The sequence below is a fragment of the Nerophis ophidion genome, linkage group LG08 (genome assembly GCF_033978795.1).
Source record: "Nerophis ophidion isolate RoL-2023_Sa linkage group LG08, RoL_Noph_v1.0, whole genome shotgun sequence".
Lineage (NCBI taxonomy): Eukaryota > Metazoa > Chordata > Actinopteri > Syngnathiformes > Syngnathidae > Nerophis > Nerophis ophidion.
This window is the reverse complement of record NC_084618.1, coordinates 43341285-43364733: the sequence shown is the minus strand read 5'-3', so window position 1 is coordinate 43364733 and position 23449 is coordinate 43341285. Positions and strand designations below refer to the sequence as shown.

Sequence of the window (23449 nt, the reverse complement as noted above, 5' to 3'; positions counted from 1 at the left end):
TCAATGAGGAGACGGGCAGCGTTAGGAATAATGCCTTTGCAAGATGATGGCTATAGTAATTTTTAATAAACAGGTAACAATAAATCATACAATTTTGCATGCTGCATCGTTTTAACAGTGAAATGCCGCATATTATTATTGGAATGACCTGCTTTTGGTCAAGGAGAGACACAGCCATCGATGTAATTTCAATGAGTTCATTAATTAACAAATGTATTAAGTAGCGGTAACACAAAAGGCAGTTAAAGGCCTACTGAAACCCACTACTACCCACCACGCAGTCTGATAGTTTATACATCAATGATGAAATATTAACATTGCAACACATGCCAATTAGTTTACTAAATTGCAATTTTAAATTTCCCGAGGAGTTTCTTGTTGAAAACGTCGCGGAATGATGACGCGTGCGCATGACGTCACGGACTGTAGAGGACATATTAGCGCAGCACCATTTGCAGCTAAAAGTAGTCTCTTTTCATCGCGCAATTAAACAGTATTCTGGACATCTGTGTTGCTGAATCTTTTGCAAATTCTTCAATTAATAATGGAGAAGTCAAAGTAGAAAGATGGAGTTGGGAAGCTTTAGCCTTTAGCGACACAAACACACGATGATTTCTTGTTTAAAATTCCCGGAGGTGAAGCTTTACTATGGATCAGGGCAGTCAAGCTAACATGGTTCCCGACCACTTGTCAACCGGCAGGTTTCGATGAGAAAATTGTGGTAAAAAGTCGCCTCTTACCAGAGATCAGCTGACGTCCATGCAGCTGACGTCGACTTCCCTCAGAGACTTGCCTCAAGACACCCGGGGACACACCCTTCCGACTATCAGGGACTATTTAATCTCACTAAAACACTAGCAACACAATAGAAAGATAAGGGATTTCCCAGAATTATCCTAGTAAATGTGTCTAAAAACATCTGAATGTGTCCCAATGCAATCGCCTTTTTTTTTTCACTTTATTATTTATTTTTTTTCTAGTCCTTCGCTATCAATATCATCATCTACGAATCTTTCATCCTCGCTCAAATTAATGGGGAAATTGTCGTTTTCTCAGTCCGAATAGCTCTTGCTGCTGGAGGCTCCCATTATAAACAATGTGAGGACGTGAGGAGCGCGTCATCGTCTGCGACTTCCGGTACAGGCAAGGCTTTTTTACCAGCACCAAAAGTTGCGAACTTTATCGTGGATGTTCTCTACTAAATCCTTTCAGCAAAAATATGGATAATATCGTGAAATGATCAAGTATGACACATAGAATAGACCTGCTATCTCCGTTTAAATAACAAAATCTCATTTCAGTAGGCCTTTAACACATTCAAAAGGAGCAACTAACTGCTAAATGACTGCTTAGCCTAAACTAAAACCGCTACCGTGCATCCAGAAAGTACTCACAGTGCTTCACCTTTAAAAGGCACTCACTTATAGTCATAGATATTGTTGTATGTACTGTAATCTCATCGGAGATCTCTCAATGGTATTTGAAGGTTTTTGAGAACGTAACGCTATAAAATAATTTCCCTAATATTTTATATGTGATGAACACCCTCACTTTTATATCTTGTGAGAACTTTTTGATCAATTCCTATATAGGGGCACATGAACATGCATTTTGTAAATTGGAGAGTGGGTGTCTACGAGCCTGTTGATGCCTCAAGTGGAGTTTCCAAAAATACAGTAGATGCTAGAATTCATCCCAGGATGTCACTGCCTTTCAATATCAATCAAACCTAACAGTAACAGATCTTCAGACGAATAGTGAATCTAAATGCTTCTAAGGGTCTCCAGAAGGCTGCAAGCACATCATCTTGCATGAACAGTATGTTTACTGACCGAGGGAGCGAATGAGAGGACAAGCAGACTGACGGAGAGTTCACAACAGACGACTGACAGGCGGCGAGGTGACAGAAAGAGGCAAGGTTCACATGGCATATGAGACGAAACCCAAATATATTGAAAATGTGCATGTCTTACTTTTGATTAGGGATGATGTTTGATAAGAAATTATGTATGAATCCTCTTATCGAACAGACTCCTTATCAAATCTCTTATCGAATCCAGATAGGTTGTTGTGTATGCACCTTGTGTGTGCACTGAGTTCCAAAAGCCATAGATGTTATGTGACTGAGCCGGCACCTTGTTTATATGGAGGAAAGGCGGAGGTGACTGAGGACAGCATGCAGACGCTAAAGGGTGAAGGTTTCAGGTGAGAGCGGACGCTGAAGGCACGCCCCCAGTCAGCATATGGTGCCGCTATGTGCGTTGTAAATAAAAACAATTGCCGACAAACACATCACCAACATGGATGAGGTGCCGCTCACTTTCGACATTCTGGTGAAGCACACTGTGGAGAAGAAGGGGACCAGCACGGTAACAAATCGATACGCACAACGGGGCAAGAAAAGTCGGCTTTTACTGTTGTGCTAGCATGCTATGCCAATGGACAGAAACTGCCACCTGCGGTAGTTTTCAACAAAGACGCTGCCGAAAGAAAATTTTCCACCTGGAGTCAATATTAAAGGCACTGAAACCCACTACTACCCACCACGCAGTCTGATAGTTTATACATCAATGATGAAATATTAACATTGCAACACATGCCAATACGGCTTTTTTAGTTTACTAAATTGCAATTCTAAATTTCCCGGGAATTTTGTCTTGGAAACGTCGTGTAATGATGACGTGTACGCAAGACGTCACAGGTTTTTAGGAAGTATGAGCGCTACGCACACACACAGCTAAATGTCGTCTGCTTTAACGGCATAATTACACAGTATTTTGGAGATCTGTGTTGCTGAATCTTTTGCAATTTGTTCAATTAATATTGGAGAAGTCAAAGTAGAACGATGGAGTTGGGAAGCTTTAGCCTTTAGCCACACAAACACACGGTGATTCCTTGTTTAAAATTCCCGGAGCTGAAACTTTACTATGGATCAGAGCGCGGACAAGTAGACATATATCGCAACCGAATGTCAACCAGCAGGTTTTGGTGAGAAAATTGTGATTAAAAAGTCGCCTCTTACTGGATATCAGCTGAGCTTGTGTCGTCCGTACAGCTGCCGTCGACACCCATGAGACATGGCGTCAAGACACTCGTGTACAAACCCCTCCGACTATCAGGTAATATTAAACTCACTAAAACACTAGCAACACAATAGAAAGATAAGGGATTTCCCAGCATTATCCTAGTAAATGGGTTTAAAAACATCGGAATACGTCCCAATGCTATCGCGTTTTTTTTTTTTTTTTCTTGTCTGTCCCTATCAATATCCTCAAACACAAATCTTTCATCCTCGCTCAAATTAATGGGGAAATTGTCGTTTTCTCGGTCCAAATAACTGTTTTTGTTGGAGGCTCCCATTAAAGTCAATGTGAATATGTGAGGAGCCCCCACACTTGCGACGTCATTGTCTGCGACTTCCGGTAAAGGCGAGGCTTTTTCAGGAAGTACCAAAAGTGGCGAACTTTATTGTCGATTTTATCTACTAAATCCTTTCAGCAGAAACATGGCAATATCGCGAAATGATCAAGTATGACATAGAATGGACCTGCTATTCCCGTTTAAATAAGAAAATATCATTTCAGTAGGCCTTTAAGGCATGACGAAGAAACTCCAACTGCTGGACATGGATGTAAACAGGACGTTCAAAGTGAAGTTGTGAGCGTCATGAATTGATTAACGTGGACCCTGATTTAAACAAGTTGAAAAACGTATTTGGGTGTTACCATTTAGTGGTTAATTGTACGGAATATGTACTCTACTGTGCAATCTACTAATAAAAGTTTCAATCAATCAATCAATAGGAGCGATGGTTGACGGACAAACATAGCTTCATGAAAACTGGGAAGCAGTTACGCCACAATTTGTGAATGAATCGTGGATGCTTGAGCTAACGTGTCTGCTTGCACTGTTGTTCGAGCTTTCGCAAAATCCGGCATGTTTTCCGAGGAGCCCTTACGGCAACGAGACTGACTTAAAAAATGAGGAGAGGGAATCTGACGTGATTGATGGAGAACTTGCCCAGCTGTTCATTTCGGACACAGATGATGAAGACTGTGATGGAAATGTGGATGAGAATTGATTAAAAAATAATGTGAGTACATTGATAAATACTTCAATAAAGTACAACAGATCTTACCTTTGCTCCTGCTGCCTTTTTCAAACAGCGTCCATGCATGCTAGCGTATCTTTTAAGCTAGGGTATGTTTAACCATCCCCGCGACCCCGAAAGGGACAAGCGGTAGTAAATGGATGGATGTATGTTTAACCATGCCTGCGACCAAAAATACGCTGCGCCTTATTTGCACCTTAGATACAGAAATATCACCCGGAACAAAAATACGGTATAGTGGCTTCGATAACGGAAACCGGTTCTCAAAAAGGGATTCTAATCCATGTAATCGGTTCTTTTCTTATCAAGGCATCGGAAAACCAATTTTGGAACATCATCCCAACTTTTGATCATATCTACCAATGCCGTTTTTGTGATGGAAAGGAACTTATGGAATGTAAATAAAACGTACCAACAAGTCACATGTTTGGTTGTATACATACCTCTGTAAATGATGTGTCCAAACGTTTGACTCTTGCTGTACATTTTTAGACAGTCCATTGTGGTAAGTCAAACATATTTAAGCATGTAACTGGGAAACATTGGAACGGTCTATTGTAATTTGTATTGTTTTCCCCTACTCTGTCCTTATTTTATGTTTCCTCTGCAAATATTTCCTTTACTTGCGAACTGGAGCACCAAGACACACCTGCAGCCGCTTCTCTATTATTGGCGTTAAAAGGAATATGCCACACACAACTGAATGCTGTATCTTGTTCTTATCTTTTTCCAATTTCCTAAATTACTATATAATATTTTATAACTATTTTTGAAGCTTAAATAAAAAGGGGCAACATTTTTCAGACCATAATGATACAACAAGAACACTAGTTTATGTTACCATTAGGTTTGACACAACATGTTTTTGTTTGAAATGTTTATATAAGAACTGTGTGTCTTGTCGTTTCTGTTGCACCTTCTTGCATAATCCTACTCAGTGACCTAGTGGTTCGAGTGTCCGCCCTGAGATCGGTAGGTTGTGAGTTCAAACCCCAGCCAAGTCATACCAAAGACAATAAAAATGGGACCAATTACCTCCCTGCTTGCCACACAGCATCAAGTGTTGGAATTGGGGGTTAAATCACCAAAAATGATTCCCGGGTGTGGCACCGCTGCTGCTCACTGCTACCCTCATCTCCCACGGGGTGAACAAGGGGATGGGTCAAATTCAGAGGAAAAATTTCACCACACCTAGTGTGTGTGACAATCATTGGTACTTTAACTTTATCTTAACTTATCTACTCAAAACGCAACATCTCACACAATTGTTGTAATAACTCACACAGACAATTGAGCACAATGTGACATTCAGAGTTTTCAGTCTTTTAATCAGGTCAGAGACCCACTATTCTCCACAAAGATGGCATACATAATTCATCCCAGTCACTTTGCAGATAACTGTGCATTAATTTTCATAAAATACACTACTCAAGCCTTTAAAAACAGGCTTACAATTATGCCCATAAAAGAAAAAAAAACATGAATGGGACATAAGGCTGTGAAATCTACCAGTGCTCTTTAAACATAACTTTAAATATTTGACAAGGGATAGTTGTAACCACTGCACAATTTTGACTAAGATTCAGAGGCATAAGTAAATATTTATATAATGAGTACTTTTATTACTTTATTTTTTAGGATATACAGAAAGACATACATACTGTACATACCGTATTTTTCGGACAATAAGTTGCATTTTTTTTCATAGTTTGACCGGGGGCGCGACTTATACTCAGGAGCGACTTATGTATGAAATTATTAACACATTACAGTAAAATATCAAATAATATTATTTAGCTCATTCTCGTAAGAGACTAGACGTATAAGATTTCATGGGATTTAGCGATTAGGAGTGACAGATTGTTTGGTAAACGTATATCATGTTCTATATGTTATAGTTACTTGAATGACTCTTACCATAATATGTTACATTAACATACCAGGCACCTTCTCAGTTGGTTATTTATGCGTCATATAACGTAAACTTATTCAGCCTGTTGTTCACTATTCTTTATTTATTTTAAATTGCCTTTCAAATGTCTATTCTTGGTGTTGGGTTTATCAAAAAAAATTTCCCCAAAAATGCGACTTATACTCCAGTGCGACTTATATATGTATTTTTCCTTCTTTATTGTGCATTTTCGGCAGGTGCGACTTATACTCCGGAGCGACTTATACTTTGAAAAATACAGTACTTTAACTTACAAGCTTAATTGGTTACACCAAAAAAGCTGAGCTTGTATCTCAAAACATCGACACCTACTGAAATGAATTGAAATCAATTTAATTCGGGTTTGCCCTGGCCCCAAAACACCACAATTTTAATATGTAACATGCCTTTTTAAAGGAAAAACTAACATTTAGAGATAAGTAAACAGATAAAATATTCTGTATTATCAGAACCTCCACCGACCTTATGTTGAACATATTAGTGTTGATACGCTTTACTGAATTGTTATTGTATTCTATTTTAACTGTTATTTTTTGGGGGGGGCTTTTTCTGTTTCGACATAATATTCCCCACAGGGATGAAATATGTTTTACAATAGTATGTACAACAAATAACAACTGTAGTTTTATGAAGTGATAATGTATAGCAGAGATATTCAATTAAATCATTTTGGGGGCCACATTTGCAGAAAGCAAAGGAGTCCTTTACTATTAGTTTTATAATGTGTATTCCGAATAACCGGTGTCTTCTATAGTGGACATTTGATTTTGGTCTATTTATTTTGCCACAGTTAAAGGAGCTCTCTGTGGTATTTAAGGATTTTCTGCAAAAAAGCTAGTCAAATATCATTCTTATGACAGTCCTCTAGTATTTTAAGAGTCTGCTGCCAAAAATGTTGAGTTTCTTACAAGTTGTTTGAACTGGAACACCAGTTGAATAGCCAAAATAATGAAAAAAGAGAGGACCTAATATGGTACCTTTTGGAACTACTACTAGTATATCTAAATAAGTTGAAAACATGACTACTGACTGTATCCAAAGTAAACAAGCCACAAGCAACACCTTGCATAAATCATATTTAAAAAAAATAATTGCCAAAAAGGAGAGGACTTAATGGGGTGCCTTGAGGAACTCCTGAATTATGTAAATCACAAGTTTGAACCATAGTGTTCTTAGTTTGCTAGCAAGGTTAAAATGGAAAAAAATGTCTATCCCAAGTTTTGAAATGAACTCGGGGGCTGGGTGGTGTCAGTCCCGGGCCGGATTTGGCCCCAAGGCTGCCAGTTGAATAGCCCTGCTGTACAGTATTAATCTTAGAAAGCGGCCGCGATCCAGTTGGTTTACACGATGGTTAGTTATTTGCCTCTGTAGTTACAGCGGCAGTTCACCCTCACTGTGCTCAGACCTCTCTGTCATGGTGCAGAGAGCTTGCACCAGTAGTAGTGAATAAGTTATACAGACTTCGAGCTGCTTCTCTGCCGCACACACCATCAGCAGCTTCTCCTAATTTTCATGGATAAATGTCCACCGTATTTGCTGGCACAAAAGCTGTAGCATGATGGGCGAGACTGCCGACTCGCATAGCTACGCTTAAATCGTTCATGGTTTAGATTATTTCTTTAATTCAATAAATATCATTTGCATTTTCTTCTCACCACTGTCCCTCACACTCACCTTCTTCGTATCCATGACTGGAAAACAACAATATGTCAATCTGTAGCTAAAGGCTACAGTATTGTGAGCGAGTACATTTTGTGGGTTGATCTTACGGCGTTCATTTGGTTATGTAGTACGCCCGCTAATGGTGAGAAGGCTCGTAACTTAAGTTTCTGCTTTTAAAATAATGCCCTTGAGTCTTTATGTTTTTACTTTACCTTCTTTTCCACTGGCTTCTTCCTGGGTGAGACCTCTTTATTAGCTATTTTTGGTTCCCAGCCTCAATGTATACTTGTTATTTATTGTTTTTTTTCCCACATTGCAGCCTGTTTTTGTTTTGCAACTTATGCTTGACATTCTTGTTTTTTTCCTAAGTTTTGCATATTTTTGTTTTGCTACTATAAATAACTCTGTATATTGTACATATATATGTGTGTGTGTGTGGGGGGGGTGTTATAAAGATAATAAAATTATACTTTTTCAAGATGGCTAAAATAATTACATATCTCTTTTTATGATAAAAGTTAGTTGGGTTAAGTCACAGTTTGTTTACATGCACTTAAAGTTGCAGTTATTTGTTAGCCCTGACAGAGCCGGCCCGTGGCATAGGCCATATAGGCAAATGCTAAGGGTGCCGTCCTTCAGGGGGCGCCACACTAGTGCCACAAATGTTGGCGGAAAAAAAAAGAAACAAAAAAATTGGTGCTATTATTTTAAATACAAAAAATAATCCCACGTTAATTAAAATGCAAAGTAAAGCCTATTTAATAGAAATATTATTTGTTACAACATTACGTCCCCCCCCAACCCCTGCACGGTGCGCCCCCTACCTTCCCGTATCATGACTATTTTTGGACGTCACCACATCAAAAAATCAACGCAAGATGTCAAAACGGCCAAAACTGTCAGGTGCCCAGGGAAGAAAAAAGAGAAAAGAAGAGGAGGAGAAACGAGAAAAAGACAGAGGTAGGTAACGTTAGCCTACATTAAATTATTTGTCTGTTACAGTATGTGATAGTAACCTGGCTTTTTAGCATTAAGCTAATGCAAAATTTCCCACCATTGCCATTGTGGAGGGGCGTGGTCGACGCGTCCCCTGCAGGCGGGGCATGTGCAGGAGCCGGCTGTGAAGCGATGACAGGTGAGGAGATTTCTCAGCTGGAACGAGTCATCTAATCACCTGTCTCTTTATCAGGAGGGCCGGAGGCAGTGAGAGGGGGTCGGAAAAGACCAGGCGAGACCCGGAGAGCCCGACAGAAAGGCTGACAAGCGCAGGCTGCAAAGCATCTCGGGGGGTCTGAACTATTGTTTGTGGAAAAGTAAAAAGAAAATAAAACAGTGTCAAGCCAGAGTGGTGATTCTGAGTGGTCCTGAAGAATACGGGCAGGAAGAACTTCACAAGTGGCGCCCAACAGAACGAACCCGATATGTCCACCACGAGCCCCCTGGAGGCGCTTGGCCAAGTCTTGGCAGAAGTGGCGGCGGAATCACACCAGCAGACGCTGGTGCTACAGGCACTGATGGACCGGGCAGAGGGGGCATCAAACCCGAGAGGAGGTACCATGCAGCGCATGGTAGAGACCGAGGACCCCCACGCATACCTCGATGTCTTCGAGGCCACCGCCACGGCTTGCGGATGGCCGGAGGCGCAGTGGGGCACCAGGCTGCTGCCGCTCCTGGCGGGGGAGGCGCAGCGGGCGGCGCTGAGTCCCCCAGCGGCCGCCCGCATGAACTTTACGAACTTGCGCCGAGCCATCTTGGATCGGATGGGAAGCAGCCCAGAGGACCACCGACGCCGATTCCGGGCCTTGACGCTGGGCCCCGAGGATAGGCCCTTCACCCTAGCGCAACAACTGCGGGATGCAGCGACCAGATGGCTACAGCCCCAAGCAGCGGAAAGTCCGATGTTCGAGCTGGTGGTGCTGGAGCAGTTCCTCGCGGCGATACCGGCCCGGACCGCTGCCTGGGTGAAATACCACAGGCCCAGCGATCTGATGACAGCGGTGAACCTCGCAGAAGACCACCTGGCGGTCCAGAAGGAGACAGCTGCAAGACCCACACCGGCCCCACGGAGAAGACCCATGGTACTGGAGGCCGCGAAAACCCCGGAGCCCCATACCAGACCGGCGTGGAACGCGCCGACCCACGAACAGGTTCCAGCGTCGGACACTCTCAAAAAAAAAAAAAGACACCCACGCACACACACGCCAGCAGTATTACAAGGGGGGAGGGGGAAATATAATTGTGCCTCTGCTTCTTGTTTTCAGGGTACCGGCGTTGCTGATAGCGGGCTTCCCTCGCAGACGGCACTGCGAACACCAGGGCAGGTGTGTTGGAGGTGCGGAAAGCCCGGTCACACGCGGCAGGAGTGCTCCGCAATGGAGGTGGGCCAGGTGATCCGGGTTGCCGGGCCTCCAACACCCTTCCCTGATCCAGGGGAGACGTACTGCGTCCCGGTAAGGGTTCAAGGGTGGATTCGGGCTGTAAACTGTGCATGATCCACCAGAACCTGGTTCGACCCGGGGCGTTGAGGCACGCGACACAAGGGAGGGTAATGTGTATACATGAGGATGTGCACACGTATCCCGTGGTGCCTGTCGAAATCTGGTATCGGGGCCAAAAACATACAGTAAAAGTCGCCGTAAGTGCGCGACTGACGCACCCATTGATTTTAGGGACAAATTGGCCAGGGTTTAGCCAGCTAGTGGAACAATGTATGGGGATGCGTTCACGGGCTGTAGGACAGGGGAGTATCCGCGCAGTATTCAGTGGCGACCCGAGTTCATGCGGCGCTGTCGAGCGGGAACCGGCGGGGGCTTTGCGGGAGGCCCCCCCGGCCCCCCAGTGGAGAGCCACGGAGGACTTTCCCCTCGAACAATCCCGTGATGAAACTCTGCGCGCGGCCTGGGACCAGGTGGATTACATCGACGGTCAGCTGGTGCGCCCGGGGAAACCGCGGATATTTCCCCACTTTTCCATTATTAGAGATAGGCTATACTGAGTGACCCGTGACACTCAAACAGGCGAAGAATACACCCAATTGTTGGTGCCAAAACCCCGGCGGGAAATGGTTTTCCAGGCGGGGCATTGCAATCCCCTCGCAGGCCACATGGGGTAAGAAAAAACACTTAATCGGGTCATGGTCCGGTTCTATTGGCCAGGCATCCGGGCAGACATATGCCGATGGTGTACTGCCTGTCCGGACTGTCAGCTGATGAACCCGGCGGCCATCCCAAAAGCCCCGTTGCGGCCATTACCGCTCATAGAGGTCCCATTCGATAGAATCGGAATGGACCTCATCGGACCATTTCACCCGAGAACACGGGGATATCGATTTGTGTTAGTCCTAGTGGATTACGCAACCCGATATCCCGAAGCAGTGCCGCTGCGCTCCATCTCTGCAAAGAGTGTAGCACAAGCACTCTTTTCGGTCATGTCCCGGGTAGGGATTCCGAAAGAAATCCTTACCAACCAGGGCACGTCCTTTATGTCGCGCACGATAAAGGAATTATACGGGTTGCTGGGAATTCAATCTATCCGCACCAGCGTTTACCATCCACAAAAAGGATGGCCTGGTGGAAAGATTGAATAAGACACTGAAAACAATGATCCGTAAATTCATACACGAGGACAACCCTAATTGGGATAAATGGCTGGATCCCTTGATGTTCGCGATGCGGGAGGCACCCCAGACCTCCCTCGGTCTTACGCCCTTTGAATTACTTTACGGCAGGAGGCCGCACGGCGTGCTGGACCTTATTAAAGAAAGCTGGGAGGAAGGCTCCAGCCGCAGTAAAAATGAAATTAAATACGTGCTGGACATGCGGGCAAAACTTCACAAGGTGGCGCACTTATCACGGGGAAATTTGCTCCGCGCCCAGCAACGGCAACAGCACATGTACAATCGGGGGACCCAGCTGAGGAAATTTTCACCGGGAGAAAAAGTACTTGTACTACTCCCAAACTCCAGCACTAAATTACTGGCTAAGTGGCAAGGGCCCTTTGTGGTCACACGGCAGACTAGCGAGGTAGATTACGAGGTCCGGCGCTCGGACCGGGGCGGAGACATGCAAATTTACCACGTGAACCTGCTGAAGGCATGGAGGGAGGCCGAGCCTGTCTCCATGGTGAGGGTAGTGAAGGAGGAGGAGGAGCTCGGGCCGGAGATCCCGCGCTCCGCCTCTCCCCGTCCTCTTCCTTGTGATGACCAGCTCACATTGGCACAAAGAGCGGAGGTTGCTGAATTACAGTGGCGCTATTCAGATGTGTTCTCCGCGCGGCCCGGGCGCACAAACCTCATCTGCCATCGCATTGAGACCAGCCCGGGGATTACGGTGCGGTCTCGCCCCTATAGGCTTCCCGAGCACAAGCGTAAAAGGGTGCGAGACGAATTAAAAACCATGCTGGAGTTGGGAGTAATAGAAGAGTCCCACACTGCATGGTGTAGTCCCATTGTGCTAGTGGGGAAGAAAGATGGGTCTATACGCTTCTGTGTGGATTACGGCAAGGTGAATGAGGTGTCACGTTTCGACGCGTACCCAATGCCTCGGGTCGACGAGCTCCTGGATCGGCTAGGCACTGCGCGTTTTTTTTCCACACTGGATTTAACCAAGGGCTACTGGCAGATTCCCTTATCGCCAGAGTCCCGGGAAAAGACGGCCTTCTCCACTCCAGAAGGCTTATACCAATTTGTGACACTCCCGTTTGGCCTGTTCGGTGCGCCCGCGACGTTCCAGCGCCTCATGGACCGGGTGCTGCGACCTCACGCGGCCTACGCGGCCACATACCTGGATGACATCATCATCCAGGGTAACAGCTGGGAAGAACATCTGCAGCGGGTGGGGGCGGTGCTCGAGTCCTTGAGGCGGGCGAGGCTCACCGCCAACCCCGGGAAATGTTCAATTGGTCGGAGGGAGGTGCAGTATCTGGGGTACCACTTGAGGGGGGGACAAGTGCGACCGCAGGTTGAAAAAACGTCGGCGATTGCAGCATGCCAGCTCCCCAAGACGAAAAAGGAGGTGAGGCGGTTTTTGGGCCGCTTCATTTCCCGATTCGCGGACTTGACCAGCCCACTGACCGACCTCACCCGAAAGGGTGCGCCAGAACTGGTCCAGTGGACGGAGCAGTGCCAGCAGGTGTTCGAACAGGTAAAATCTGCACTCTGCGAGGAGCCGGTACTGTGCATGCCTAACTTCTCCATCCCTTTCTGTCTGCAGGCGGATGCGTCGGAGCGGGGTCTGGGGGCGGTGTTGTCGCACCAGGTGGGGGGCGTCGACTGCCCCATCCTATACATCAGCCGGAAGCTCTCGATACAGTACGGTGGAGAGAGAGTGCCTCGCGGTCCGATGGGCGGTCGGGGCCCTCCGGTATTACCTGTTGGGGCGCCCCTTCAGCCTCTGCTTGGACCACAAGCCGCTCCAATGGCTCCACCGCATAAAGGATGACAACGCGTGGATCACCCGGTAGTACCTCGCGTTGCAACCCTACAACTTCCGGGTGGTCCACCGGCCGGGTACGCAGATGGCCGTGGCCGACTTCCTCTCTCGCCCCTCTACGGGGGTGGGGGGGAGTGGTCGCGGCCGGACGGGTGCCAGGCCTTAAATTGGCGGTGGAGGCATGTGGAGGGGCGTGGTCGACGCGTCCCCTGCGGGCGGGGCATGTGCAGGAGCCGGCTGTGAAGCGATGACAGGTGAGAAGATTTCTCAGCTGGAACGAGTCATCTAATCACCTGTCTCTTTATCAGGAGGGCCGGAGGCAGTGAGAGGGGGTCAGAAAAGACCAGGCGCGACCCGGAGAGCCCGACAGAAAGGCTGACGAGCGCAGGCTGCAAAGCATCTCGGGGGGTCTGAACTATTGTTTGTGGAAAAGTAAAAAGAAAATAAAACAGTGTCAAGCCAGAGTGGTGATTCCGAGTGGTCCTGAAGAATACGGCCAGGAAGAACTTCACAGCCATCAAAGAACATGACAAACATGGAACTCATGACCTTCCTGCATGAGAAGAAGCTGGCAGAAATTTACCCCAACACATGGGTTGCTCTGAGAATCTCTGCTACTCTTCCTGTTACAGTGGCTGCTGCTGAAAGAAGCTTCTCTAAGCTCAAACTCATTAAAACCTACCTGAGATCTACTATGATGCAAGAACATCTCAGTGGACTTTCCATCATAAGCATAAATCATGTGGTCTCAAATCAGTTGTCAAATGATAATGTTGTAGATGACTTTGCTGCAAGAAAGACTAGGAGAGTAAGGCTGTAGCAGGTGATGTGAGGTTGATGAGGGGTGGTGTACAGTCATTTGTAAGTCATTCTAGTTAATGCAATATTAAAAAACACAAATAGAGAACTCTGTAGGATCCCCTTTTTTTGTAATATAGTTGTTAAAGTCATACTGGTTTGAAAGGGAATAAGCGGTAGAAAATGGATGGCAAGAAATCTGCGTCCAAAGGACTCCGGCTTATTAGTGATCCCCAAAGCCCAAAAAAAGTCTGCGGGCTGTAGAGCTTTTTCATTTCGGGCTCCAGTACTCTGGAATGCCCTCCCGGTAACAGTTCGAGATGCTACCTCAGTAGAAGCATTTAAGTCTCACCTTAAAACTCATTTGTATACTCTAGCCTTTAAATAGACTCCCTTTTTAGACCAGTTGATCTGCCGTTTCTTTTCTTTTTCTTCTATGTCCCACTCTCCTTTGTGGAGGGAGTCCGGTCCGATCCGGTGGCCATGTACTGCTCGCCTGTGTATCGGCTGGGGACATCTCTGCGCTGCTAATCAGCCTCCGCTTGGGATGGTTTCCTGCTGGCTCCGCTGTGAACGGGACTCTCGCTGCTGTGTTGGATCCGCTTTGGACTGGATTCTCGCGACTGTGTTGGATCCATTATGGATTGATCTTTCACAGTATCATGTTGTCATAGTCATCATTGTCACCGACGTCCCACTGGGTCATTATTGTCACCGATGTCCCACTGGGTGTGAGTTTTCCTTGCCCTTATGTGGGCCTACCGAGGATGTCGTAGTGGTTTGTGCAGCCCTTTGAGACACTAGTGATTTAGGGCTATATAAGTAAACATTGATTGATTGATTGATGATGGTTTGATATCTTGTTTTGTGCAGTGCCTTATTTATATTGTATTTTTAATTTATTTTATGCAACTTGTTGACACGTTTTATTTTGTGTTTATGTTTGTAAAAAATATTGGATTTCATACATTTATTTTTTATTTTTTGTATTCATATTTCGTATTTTTTTTATCTCGTTAACTATTCTTATTGTTAATTTGCTTTCTTTAAGTAAAAAAAAAGGTCAAAGACAAAGCTATTCGGTTTCTTATATACACTTCACTGCCGATGTGGGGGGTCACCACCTAAAATTTTGCCTAGGGCGGCAGATTGGTTAGGGCCGGGCCTGAGCTCTGAGCGCTTCTGCTAGTGAGAGCCCTATACCAATAGCCTCACATTCACGAGTGAAAAATAAGAGAAACCGATTTATTTGTGAAATCAAACTAATTAAGGGGATGTAAACGTACGTAAAGTGTGACTATCCCCTTCAACCACTGTGTAACTGTGGGGTCATCACTTTCACCCTGTCAGACACTGCAGGGGCTGCGTTACCTCGCCTGACTGTAATTATCTGCTGTTGCAGGCTCCCTTTTCCCTTCGCCACGCTCTCACCATCACACTCTTGCTCAAATTTGATGATTGCAGAGTGTTAACAGTAAAGGATTATGCAGCTGAAAGGTTGGCATTGTGGGCGCTCTTTGTAGGAAAATACAAAACATAATGCTGAAATTGTTTAAAGTTGTAGGCAAATATGCTGCAATCTCCCTCCCAGCATTTATGACAAACCTGGATGGATATGTATATACAGTATATATAAGGTAAACATATGTATAAACGACTTTTTGAAAACTAATCCATCTGTTATTGTAAAATACTGTTACTGTATATTTGACAACAAATATAAATGTTATTTTTAATATTAATATTGTATTTGGATGATTAGAAAATGTATTAGACATTTACATTTTTGAGAACGATAAAGTATTAGCCTCTACTGTGGATATAATCACTTATCCTACAGTACATGCAATGGCTGGTGACCAGTCCAGGGTGTACAGCTGGGATAGACTCCAGCATACTCATGACCCTGAAAAGGGCATGCGGTATAGAAAATGGATGGATGGATGCAGGGCTATATACATTTTATATTTTTTTACTTTCTGTTATGACTGTTTTAGGATTATTCTTACATTTCTAATTTAAAGCCAATATTGTTTTTGTTTGTTTTTTTACAGCGAACTATTTTTCTAATTTAAAATAAAAAACTTTGTTTTCTTTTTAGTGCGGCCCAAATCGTCCTTGTGATGCAGGCTGTTTAGAGTTGTTTTTTATTTTCTTTTTAACTACGCCTAGGGCCAATCTAAAAAAAGTTAAATAATATTTAGAAGCAACAATGGCTCCTAGATGGAACTTTCAAAGTGGACATTGGGCTTACTGGCAATGGGTTGTGACTCCCCAGTTTGTATTATTTTTTTTCCAGGTGCATGTCTTTGGAGGTGGGAGGAAGCCGGAGTACTCGGAGGGAACCCACGCAGTCACGGGAAAAACATGCAAACTCCACAAAGAAAGATCCCAAGCCCGGGATTGAACTAAGGACTACTCTGGACCTTAGAATTGTGAGGCAAATGCACTAACGCCTATTCCACTGTGCTACCTCCAAAAGCCAACCCATTCAAGCTAAAAAAAAATTGTAACGTACAGTAAAACCTTTATTGACAAACTTAATTGATTTTTGAACAGGGTTTGTAAATATAAACATTTGTACATTAAAGCACATTTCTCTATTTAAAAAATAAACCTATATAAATATTAACAACGGTTTACAGCCTCGACAAAAGTTCACATTTTAGTAAAAGTTTGTACACTTCGAATACAATATCAAATTCCATAGAGTATTGTACAGTATATCAAACAAAGATAAGGGGGTGATAGATACACTTATTTTTAATAACAAATTTAAAACAAATCGTTGAATTCTCCTCATTTTCAGCTGCCCTGCTGACACGCACGCACATTGTCACAAGGACTGTGGTGCACTCGGTTTTAAATAAAACAAGTCCATAACTTTACCAGGCAGATCACTACAATGATTAGAAATAAAAGATAAAATCCACTTTACCTCGTCAGTTAATTTTTTTTTTTGCTACTTTCTGAACGTTTCAAACCACACATCGCGAGTCCATGGCTTTCTTTGCATTCATATTGAGCTAGCATAAATAGAAAAAATGTTGACTGGATTAGGATCAGAGATGTATCAGCCCAACCACAATCACTGAGCTGCAGGGCACAAAATACCTACTCTGCGAGGTTGAAATGTTGGTACACTGAGACAAGGTTCATACAAAGAGGGGTATGTAAAATAGGATTGAGAATCACTGCTTTAGAGTATTGGAGCAAAGATAAAATAGAGGTCTTACCGTGATTGGATTTGGAGGTGTGAACGGGAGTGTAATGGTTCTTGGATGAGGTTCTGATCGGTGTGTTGTCTTTGGAGGAACCATTAATCGCTGCAAAGTTCTCACAGTCATATTGAGAAATGGGTATGGGTCCCTGCTGCCTCAGGATGTCTGCAAGCGCTCTGAAAATCAAAACCGAAATGTTATTTCACTCTATGCGTCTTTCTACATGCAGAGTTAGAAATGAAGCGATAACGCATACAGTATGTTTTCTGCAAGCACAATAGCAGCTAACTGTTAAGATGGTGTTGTGCTATTACGACTAATCTGGGACTTCTCTGGTTTGTGTTTTTTAAAAGCCCAGGAAGATGATGAATGGGAAACATCATTAAGATGTGTGAGCATTTCATCTAATTACAGTGAATTTGAATGTTTTTCAGACCGCAGCAGGTGCACATGAAACCCTCAAGAGGGAGTGAGGATGGGAGGCAGCGGCAACCACGATGAAACAAAGTTAAAAAATGTTTGTTATTTTTCTGGCATTTAAAAAGGAACTTTTCGCAGGCATGCCATGATGCACTGGTGCAAAGCTTGTAATCGGGAAGGGAAAAACCTATTGATTCAAACAATGTGAACCCAGAGCCAGTGAAAGTAAATTGATTGAAACTGTAAAGCACACAGACAATTGTGACCACTAATAAGTTGATTGATTGAGTTTACACAGTGCATTTTTAGACAGCTAAAGCGCTTCACATTGAGAACCCATTATTTATTCACTCCACAGTCACACACTGGTGGTAACCGCTGCCACGGCTGCCATAAACGTAGCTCCTAATTTGCACCTACCTCTCTGACTATCACCAAACATCATTCACATTTACCACTCAAAGAGCCCTTTTGACCCGTTTCACAAAATAAAGAAAACAATGAGAGCCACAAAACACTTTTGAAATTTTATATGAAATGATACTGCATACAGAGTTTTTTTTCTGCTTTGTGTTATGTAAAAAGCAGGGGTCACACCTTAGTATGAAAATTAAACACCTTAATATGAAAATTAAATGTAAGTGCGGCGTGCGAGTTTTATATGAGTGACGTTTAACAGCAGCACACTTGCCAACGCAATTTTTCCGGAAGACATCCGAATTAGAGAGCTAATACTCTCTCAGGTATCTGCTGATTTTCACCCAACCAACAATAACAAGGGCATGTTATGATGACACTGTCTTTAATGCCCTCTACAACCTGAACTAACGGCTTGTCAGCCCAGTCACACGTTGAATGTGGTTTCTGTACTCACATGGAAGTGACTGCAAGGCATACTTGTTCAACAGCCATACAGGTTACACTGAAGGTTGTGATATAAATAACTTCAACACTGTTACTAATATGCGCCACACTGTGAACCCACACCAAACAAGATTGACAAACACATTTCGAGAGAACATCTGCACCATAAACACAACAGAACAAATACCCAGAATCCCATGCATCCCTAACTATTCCGCCCACCTCAACCCCTGCGTCGGTTGAGGTGGGCGGGTTTGGGGGGGCGGGGTTTTGTGCTAGCTGGGGTGTATAATGTAGCCCGGAAGAGTTAGGGTGTGGGTTCACAGTGTGGCGCATGTTAGTAACAGTGTTAAAATTATTTATATCACAACCCTCAGTGTAACCTGTATGGCTGTTGAACAAGTATGCCTTGCAGTCACTTTCGTGTATAGACAGAGGCCGCATATTACACGTAGATAGCAATGTGTAAAGGCGGGCGTGATGACATGTTTCAGAGAGCGCGAATTACGGCACGCCATCAATATTGTCCTCTGGGTGAAAATCATTGAAAAAATTTTCCTGGGAGAGGCACTGAAATCCGAAAACCTTCTGGAAAAATTGGGGGGTCGGCAAGTATGCGGCTGAGCCACATCAGAGCGATCAAAGAGCCCCATGCGGCTCCGGAGCTGCGGATTGCCGACCACAATAAAAGTGAAAGGAATGGACTGAGAGCAAAATATGTTTAATGTTGCATATACAGTGGGTGTGGGTCAAATTTGGTCTCCTTACCACGTGAATCCCGCTTTAAAATCTAATGCCTGCAGCTGAGAGGAAAATGGAAGTTATTTACAATATCCAGGAGTCGCTGCAGTGTGCGCAAACAACCACCAGATAGCAAGTGTGAACAGAATCTTCAGAGTGGTGTATGACGAGAGAATGGGCCACTCCGTCTCAGGCAATCTCCTCAATGTTTGGTCAAAAAGCACTCACGTGAGTACAGGGCCCCATGACTGCTACTAACTTTGAGCATATCCTATATGTTTGCGACGCTTCCACGTAAGTTTTTCGACGTCTATAAATGCTCTATTGTGCAGCATGGGGCTTCTCAACCCGCGAGAATTGTGGAAAATCTTTATATCACTTTCCCTATAACCCAGAAAGAAGACAAGTATGGCCAAGTGAGGGTTCACGAACAACACTGGAGAGCCACCGTCTTGTGCCAGGTAAACACACGAAACAGTGAACACACAGAAGCAAAAACTGGGATAGGCTCCAGCAACCACGTGACCCCAAAAAAGAGACAAACGGTAAAAAATGGATGGATGGAGAACTAGCCCACACTTTACTTTTGTAAAGTAAATCTGTAAAGTAAATACGGGCATTTACATCAATAATATTTGATTTACCTGAGTGACTGGACAGGAGAAAAAATAAATAAATATGTCAATGAATAAAGCAAAATATAACAAGCGGTAGCAAATGGATGGATGGATGGATGGATGAATGTTCTGGAACAAAAATCATTCCATATTCTCTCCTGTTTGCCATTGTTACCAAATCTGAGTGATCCAGCAGAAATATGGGGAAATAAGTACACTTAGCAGGTCACAAAAATGAAAGATCAGTTATATTAAACGCATAATCATACAGTGATTACAAATACATTGGAGGGAGCCACCACAGTTGACATACTTCACACGAAAGTGATTGTTGGTTCAAAACTAATGAAGATTTTGGCAAAATAAGGATAACACGTTATTTTTTAGGTCGTTTTCTGTAAAAAAAAAAAATTATGTTTATTATCAGATGCGTGCTGATGTGCATGCTGGTCACGAAACACTGCAGAAATGTACGGCCGCAAAATTATTATTTCAAGAAATGAATGCATGTTTTATTGTAAGTTTATGAACTGGAGTATGTTTCAAGCTATAATTAGACACATTGGTTTATTGATTATATTATATTAAAAAAAATCATACCTTAATTATAAAAAAATCAACAAATCAAAATCCATTAACTTGGGTTTTGTCTACTTTTTTCTACTAAGAACGTTGGCTGTTTGTTTTGGACCCCAAATAAACTCCATAATAAAAGATTGGTAAAGAAAAATTCCAATTTACACCATCTGTGTTGCGCTATGTATTAACATAATATATATGAAAGTTCAATGTTGTCTGTCTATCTGTGTTGGCCCTGCGATGAGGTGGCGACTTGTCCAGGGTGTACTCCGCCTTCCGCCCGATTGTAGCTGAGATAGGCACCAGCGCCCCCCGCAACCCCAAAGGGGAATAAGCAGTAGAAAATGGATGGTTGGGTATATTAAAGTTAAGTAATTTTATACATATGAATATATACACACATACTCACACACACACACACACGCACGCACACACACACACACACACACACAGACATACACACACACACACTCTATATTGTTGAGGCTTTGTTGGTTGGTTTAGTTAACTTAATTCAGATAGTTAGCCATTTAGCCGTTCTCAGGAAGCACACAGCACTTTGTACATGTCTGTTACATTATTTATGGTAAATGTATTTCTTATTTGAAAAGAACTCGGCGAAACACATTTTTGTGCAGAATCGTAAGAGAGACACACAGTCTAATATATACAGTATATTTTTTAATTTAAATTGGGAAATGTATTGAGTGTCTTATTAGCATTTTTGCTTAGCACTTCGCGTCAGGCATTGTACTAACACATCATTTTTACTATCAGGGAATCATTAATGGTGATTTAACCCCCAATTCTAACCCTTAATGCTGCGTGCCAAGCAGGGAGGTAATGGGTCCCATTTTTATAGTCTTTGGTATGACTTGGCCGGGATCTGAACTCACGACCTACCGATCTCAGGGCGGACACTCTAACCACTAGGCCACAGAGTAGCCATATGACTGGGACAGTCATATGACAACTCCTCCAAAAATGTTTCCTATAGGTCACTTAGAGCAGGGGTCGGGAACCTTTTTGGCTGCGAGAGTCAAGAATCCAAATATTTTAAAATGTATTTCCGTAACAGCCATAAAATATTTTTTAACACTGAACACAACTAAACGTGTGCATTTTTAAGTAAGACCAACATTTCTAGAGTATAACAGGTCTCTTATTCTTTGTAATAACATTGTTATTCTGAAGCTAACTGTGGAGGGGGCGTGGCCTGCGAGCGAAGTAGGGTGTTGCCAGGACCAGCCTCGAAATCAGCGAAAGGTGCGTAGATAGTCCCACCTGGGCCTTGTTATCTCATCCCCTGTCGCTCTGTTTATAAACAGCAGCCAGGAGTAGAGACGGGGTTGGAGCTGGAGCCAGAGCGCGAGCGAGAACGAAAGAAAAAGACAATTGCTGGAAACCAACTGAGAGACTTATTGAAAAATAAAAGAATATCGGAACCCTGAAATAAGCGCTCATGTCGGTGCTTGGTGGTCTCAAGAACCCCCAGGAGAGCAATCCCTAAACTAACCTATGATAAATAAATCACTTCTTACCCTTAATGCAACTTCTTGAACAAGTGCGGTAGAAAAAGGACGGATGGATTCAAATGCATGAGCATGTTTTCTATTTTGATCGTTATTTTTAACACTTTGATTACAAGTGGAATTATTCATTACTTATTGTGTTAAGCAGCGTCACCTCAGATTTATCCGAGAGCCAGATGCAGTCATCGAAAGAGCCACATCTTGCTCTAGAGCCATTGGTTCCCTAACCCTGACTTAGAGACTTCATGAGTTCAACGCAGGCACAAAACATTTTTAGGGCCGTATCTCCCGGTTATTTTCGTAATCGAGTAACGTATCGATCAATTTGACTATTCAAGATAAAACGCACCCCAGAGTCTCTACGCGTATTTTTAGGAAAAAAAAACATTTTTAATACATTGAATAAGATCTTATCCATGTTCATTATTTACCATTCATTAACAATTAATCAAAGTAAAAAAATACAAATCAATGCTTTTTTTTAATCAAAATCTATGGCATCCATTTATTGGTTGTAACCCTTTGTAGTTTCGGACATTTAGGGTCTTATGGCTTCTAATGGGTTAATATTTCCGCTCCCCTTGTCTCTGTGCTTTTGATTTAATGTTCATTGGTGCATACATGTCACATGACCTTAGTACAAGCCCAACATTAACACACTATCCATTATTTACAGTCTTAAGATTGCTCAAGTGTTGAATAATGCATAAAAACAATTCAATCTTGAGGAAATAATGTGTGTCAGCATTTGTTTCCAGATATGCTTGCAGTCTGCAGTTCACTCATGTATGATAACTCTGTCGGAAGGAAACAAGAGGAAGCTAAGAGCATCAGCATGGTCGCCATGTATTCTATATCTAAAGAGTACTCCTCCCACCAAAAGTCATAGTATTGTGTAAAACGACATACATAGAAAATACTTTCGGAGTAGTATTTGTTTGGGGAATGACAATACATTACTATAGGACATGGTTGGAAAGAGTGTTGCCGATATTACATTAATATTTACTTGTCCAACTATTTGCCAAGCATATTTTGACCTTTATTGGGTAGCATTTTAAGATTTGGACAGATTTTAAGATCTGTGGCCCTCAGTGGAGAAAGACACACCTGAACTAGATGGGTGTTAACTAGGCATGCGCCTATCAATCGACCACCAATCATGTTGATATTTACATGTATTAATATTGTAATGTTTCATTTTTAGTTATAATCAATGTGGCCCTAAGGCTATGTCTACACTAAACCGGATAACCCCTTAAACAAATAATTATTTAGCCTACGCCCCTTTTCAGCCACACTAAACCAGTGTTTAAAGTCCCCCTCCTTGGATGATTTTTTTACACAAGGGTTAAAGGCCTACTGAAATGAGATGTTCTTATTTAAACGGGGATAGCAGGTCCATTCTATGTGTCATACTTGATCATTTTGCGATATTGCCATATTTTTGCTGAAAGGATTTAGTAGAGAACATCCACGATAAAGTTCGCAACTTTCGGTGCAAAGAGAAAAGCCCTGCCTCTA

At 43.2% G+C, this 23449-nt stretch overlaps 1 protein-coding gene across 6 annotated transcripts in view; it reads right to left on the bottom strand.

Moving 5' to 3' along the window:
* LOC133557815 (protein shisa-6) overlaps positions 1 to 23449 on the bottom strand; it is a 260224-nt gene that overhangs the window by 221574 nt on the left and 15201 nt on the right. For all 6 annotated transcript variants that reach the window (XM_061908631.1, XM_061908632.1, XM_061908636.1 and 3 more), the window contains exon 3: positions 17188 to 17348. In XM_061908631.1, coding sequence (XP_061764615.1) covers positions 17188 to 17348 — 161 coding nt within the window. The remainder of the gene's footprint in view (positions 1 to 17187; positions 17349 to 23449) is intronic.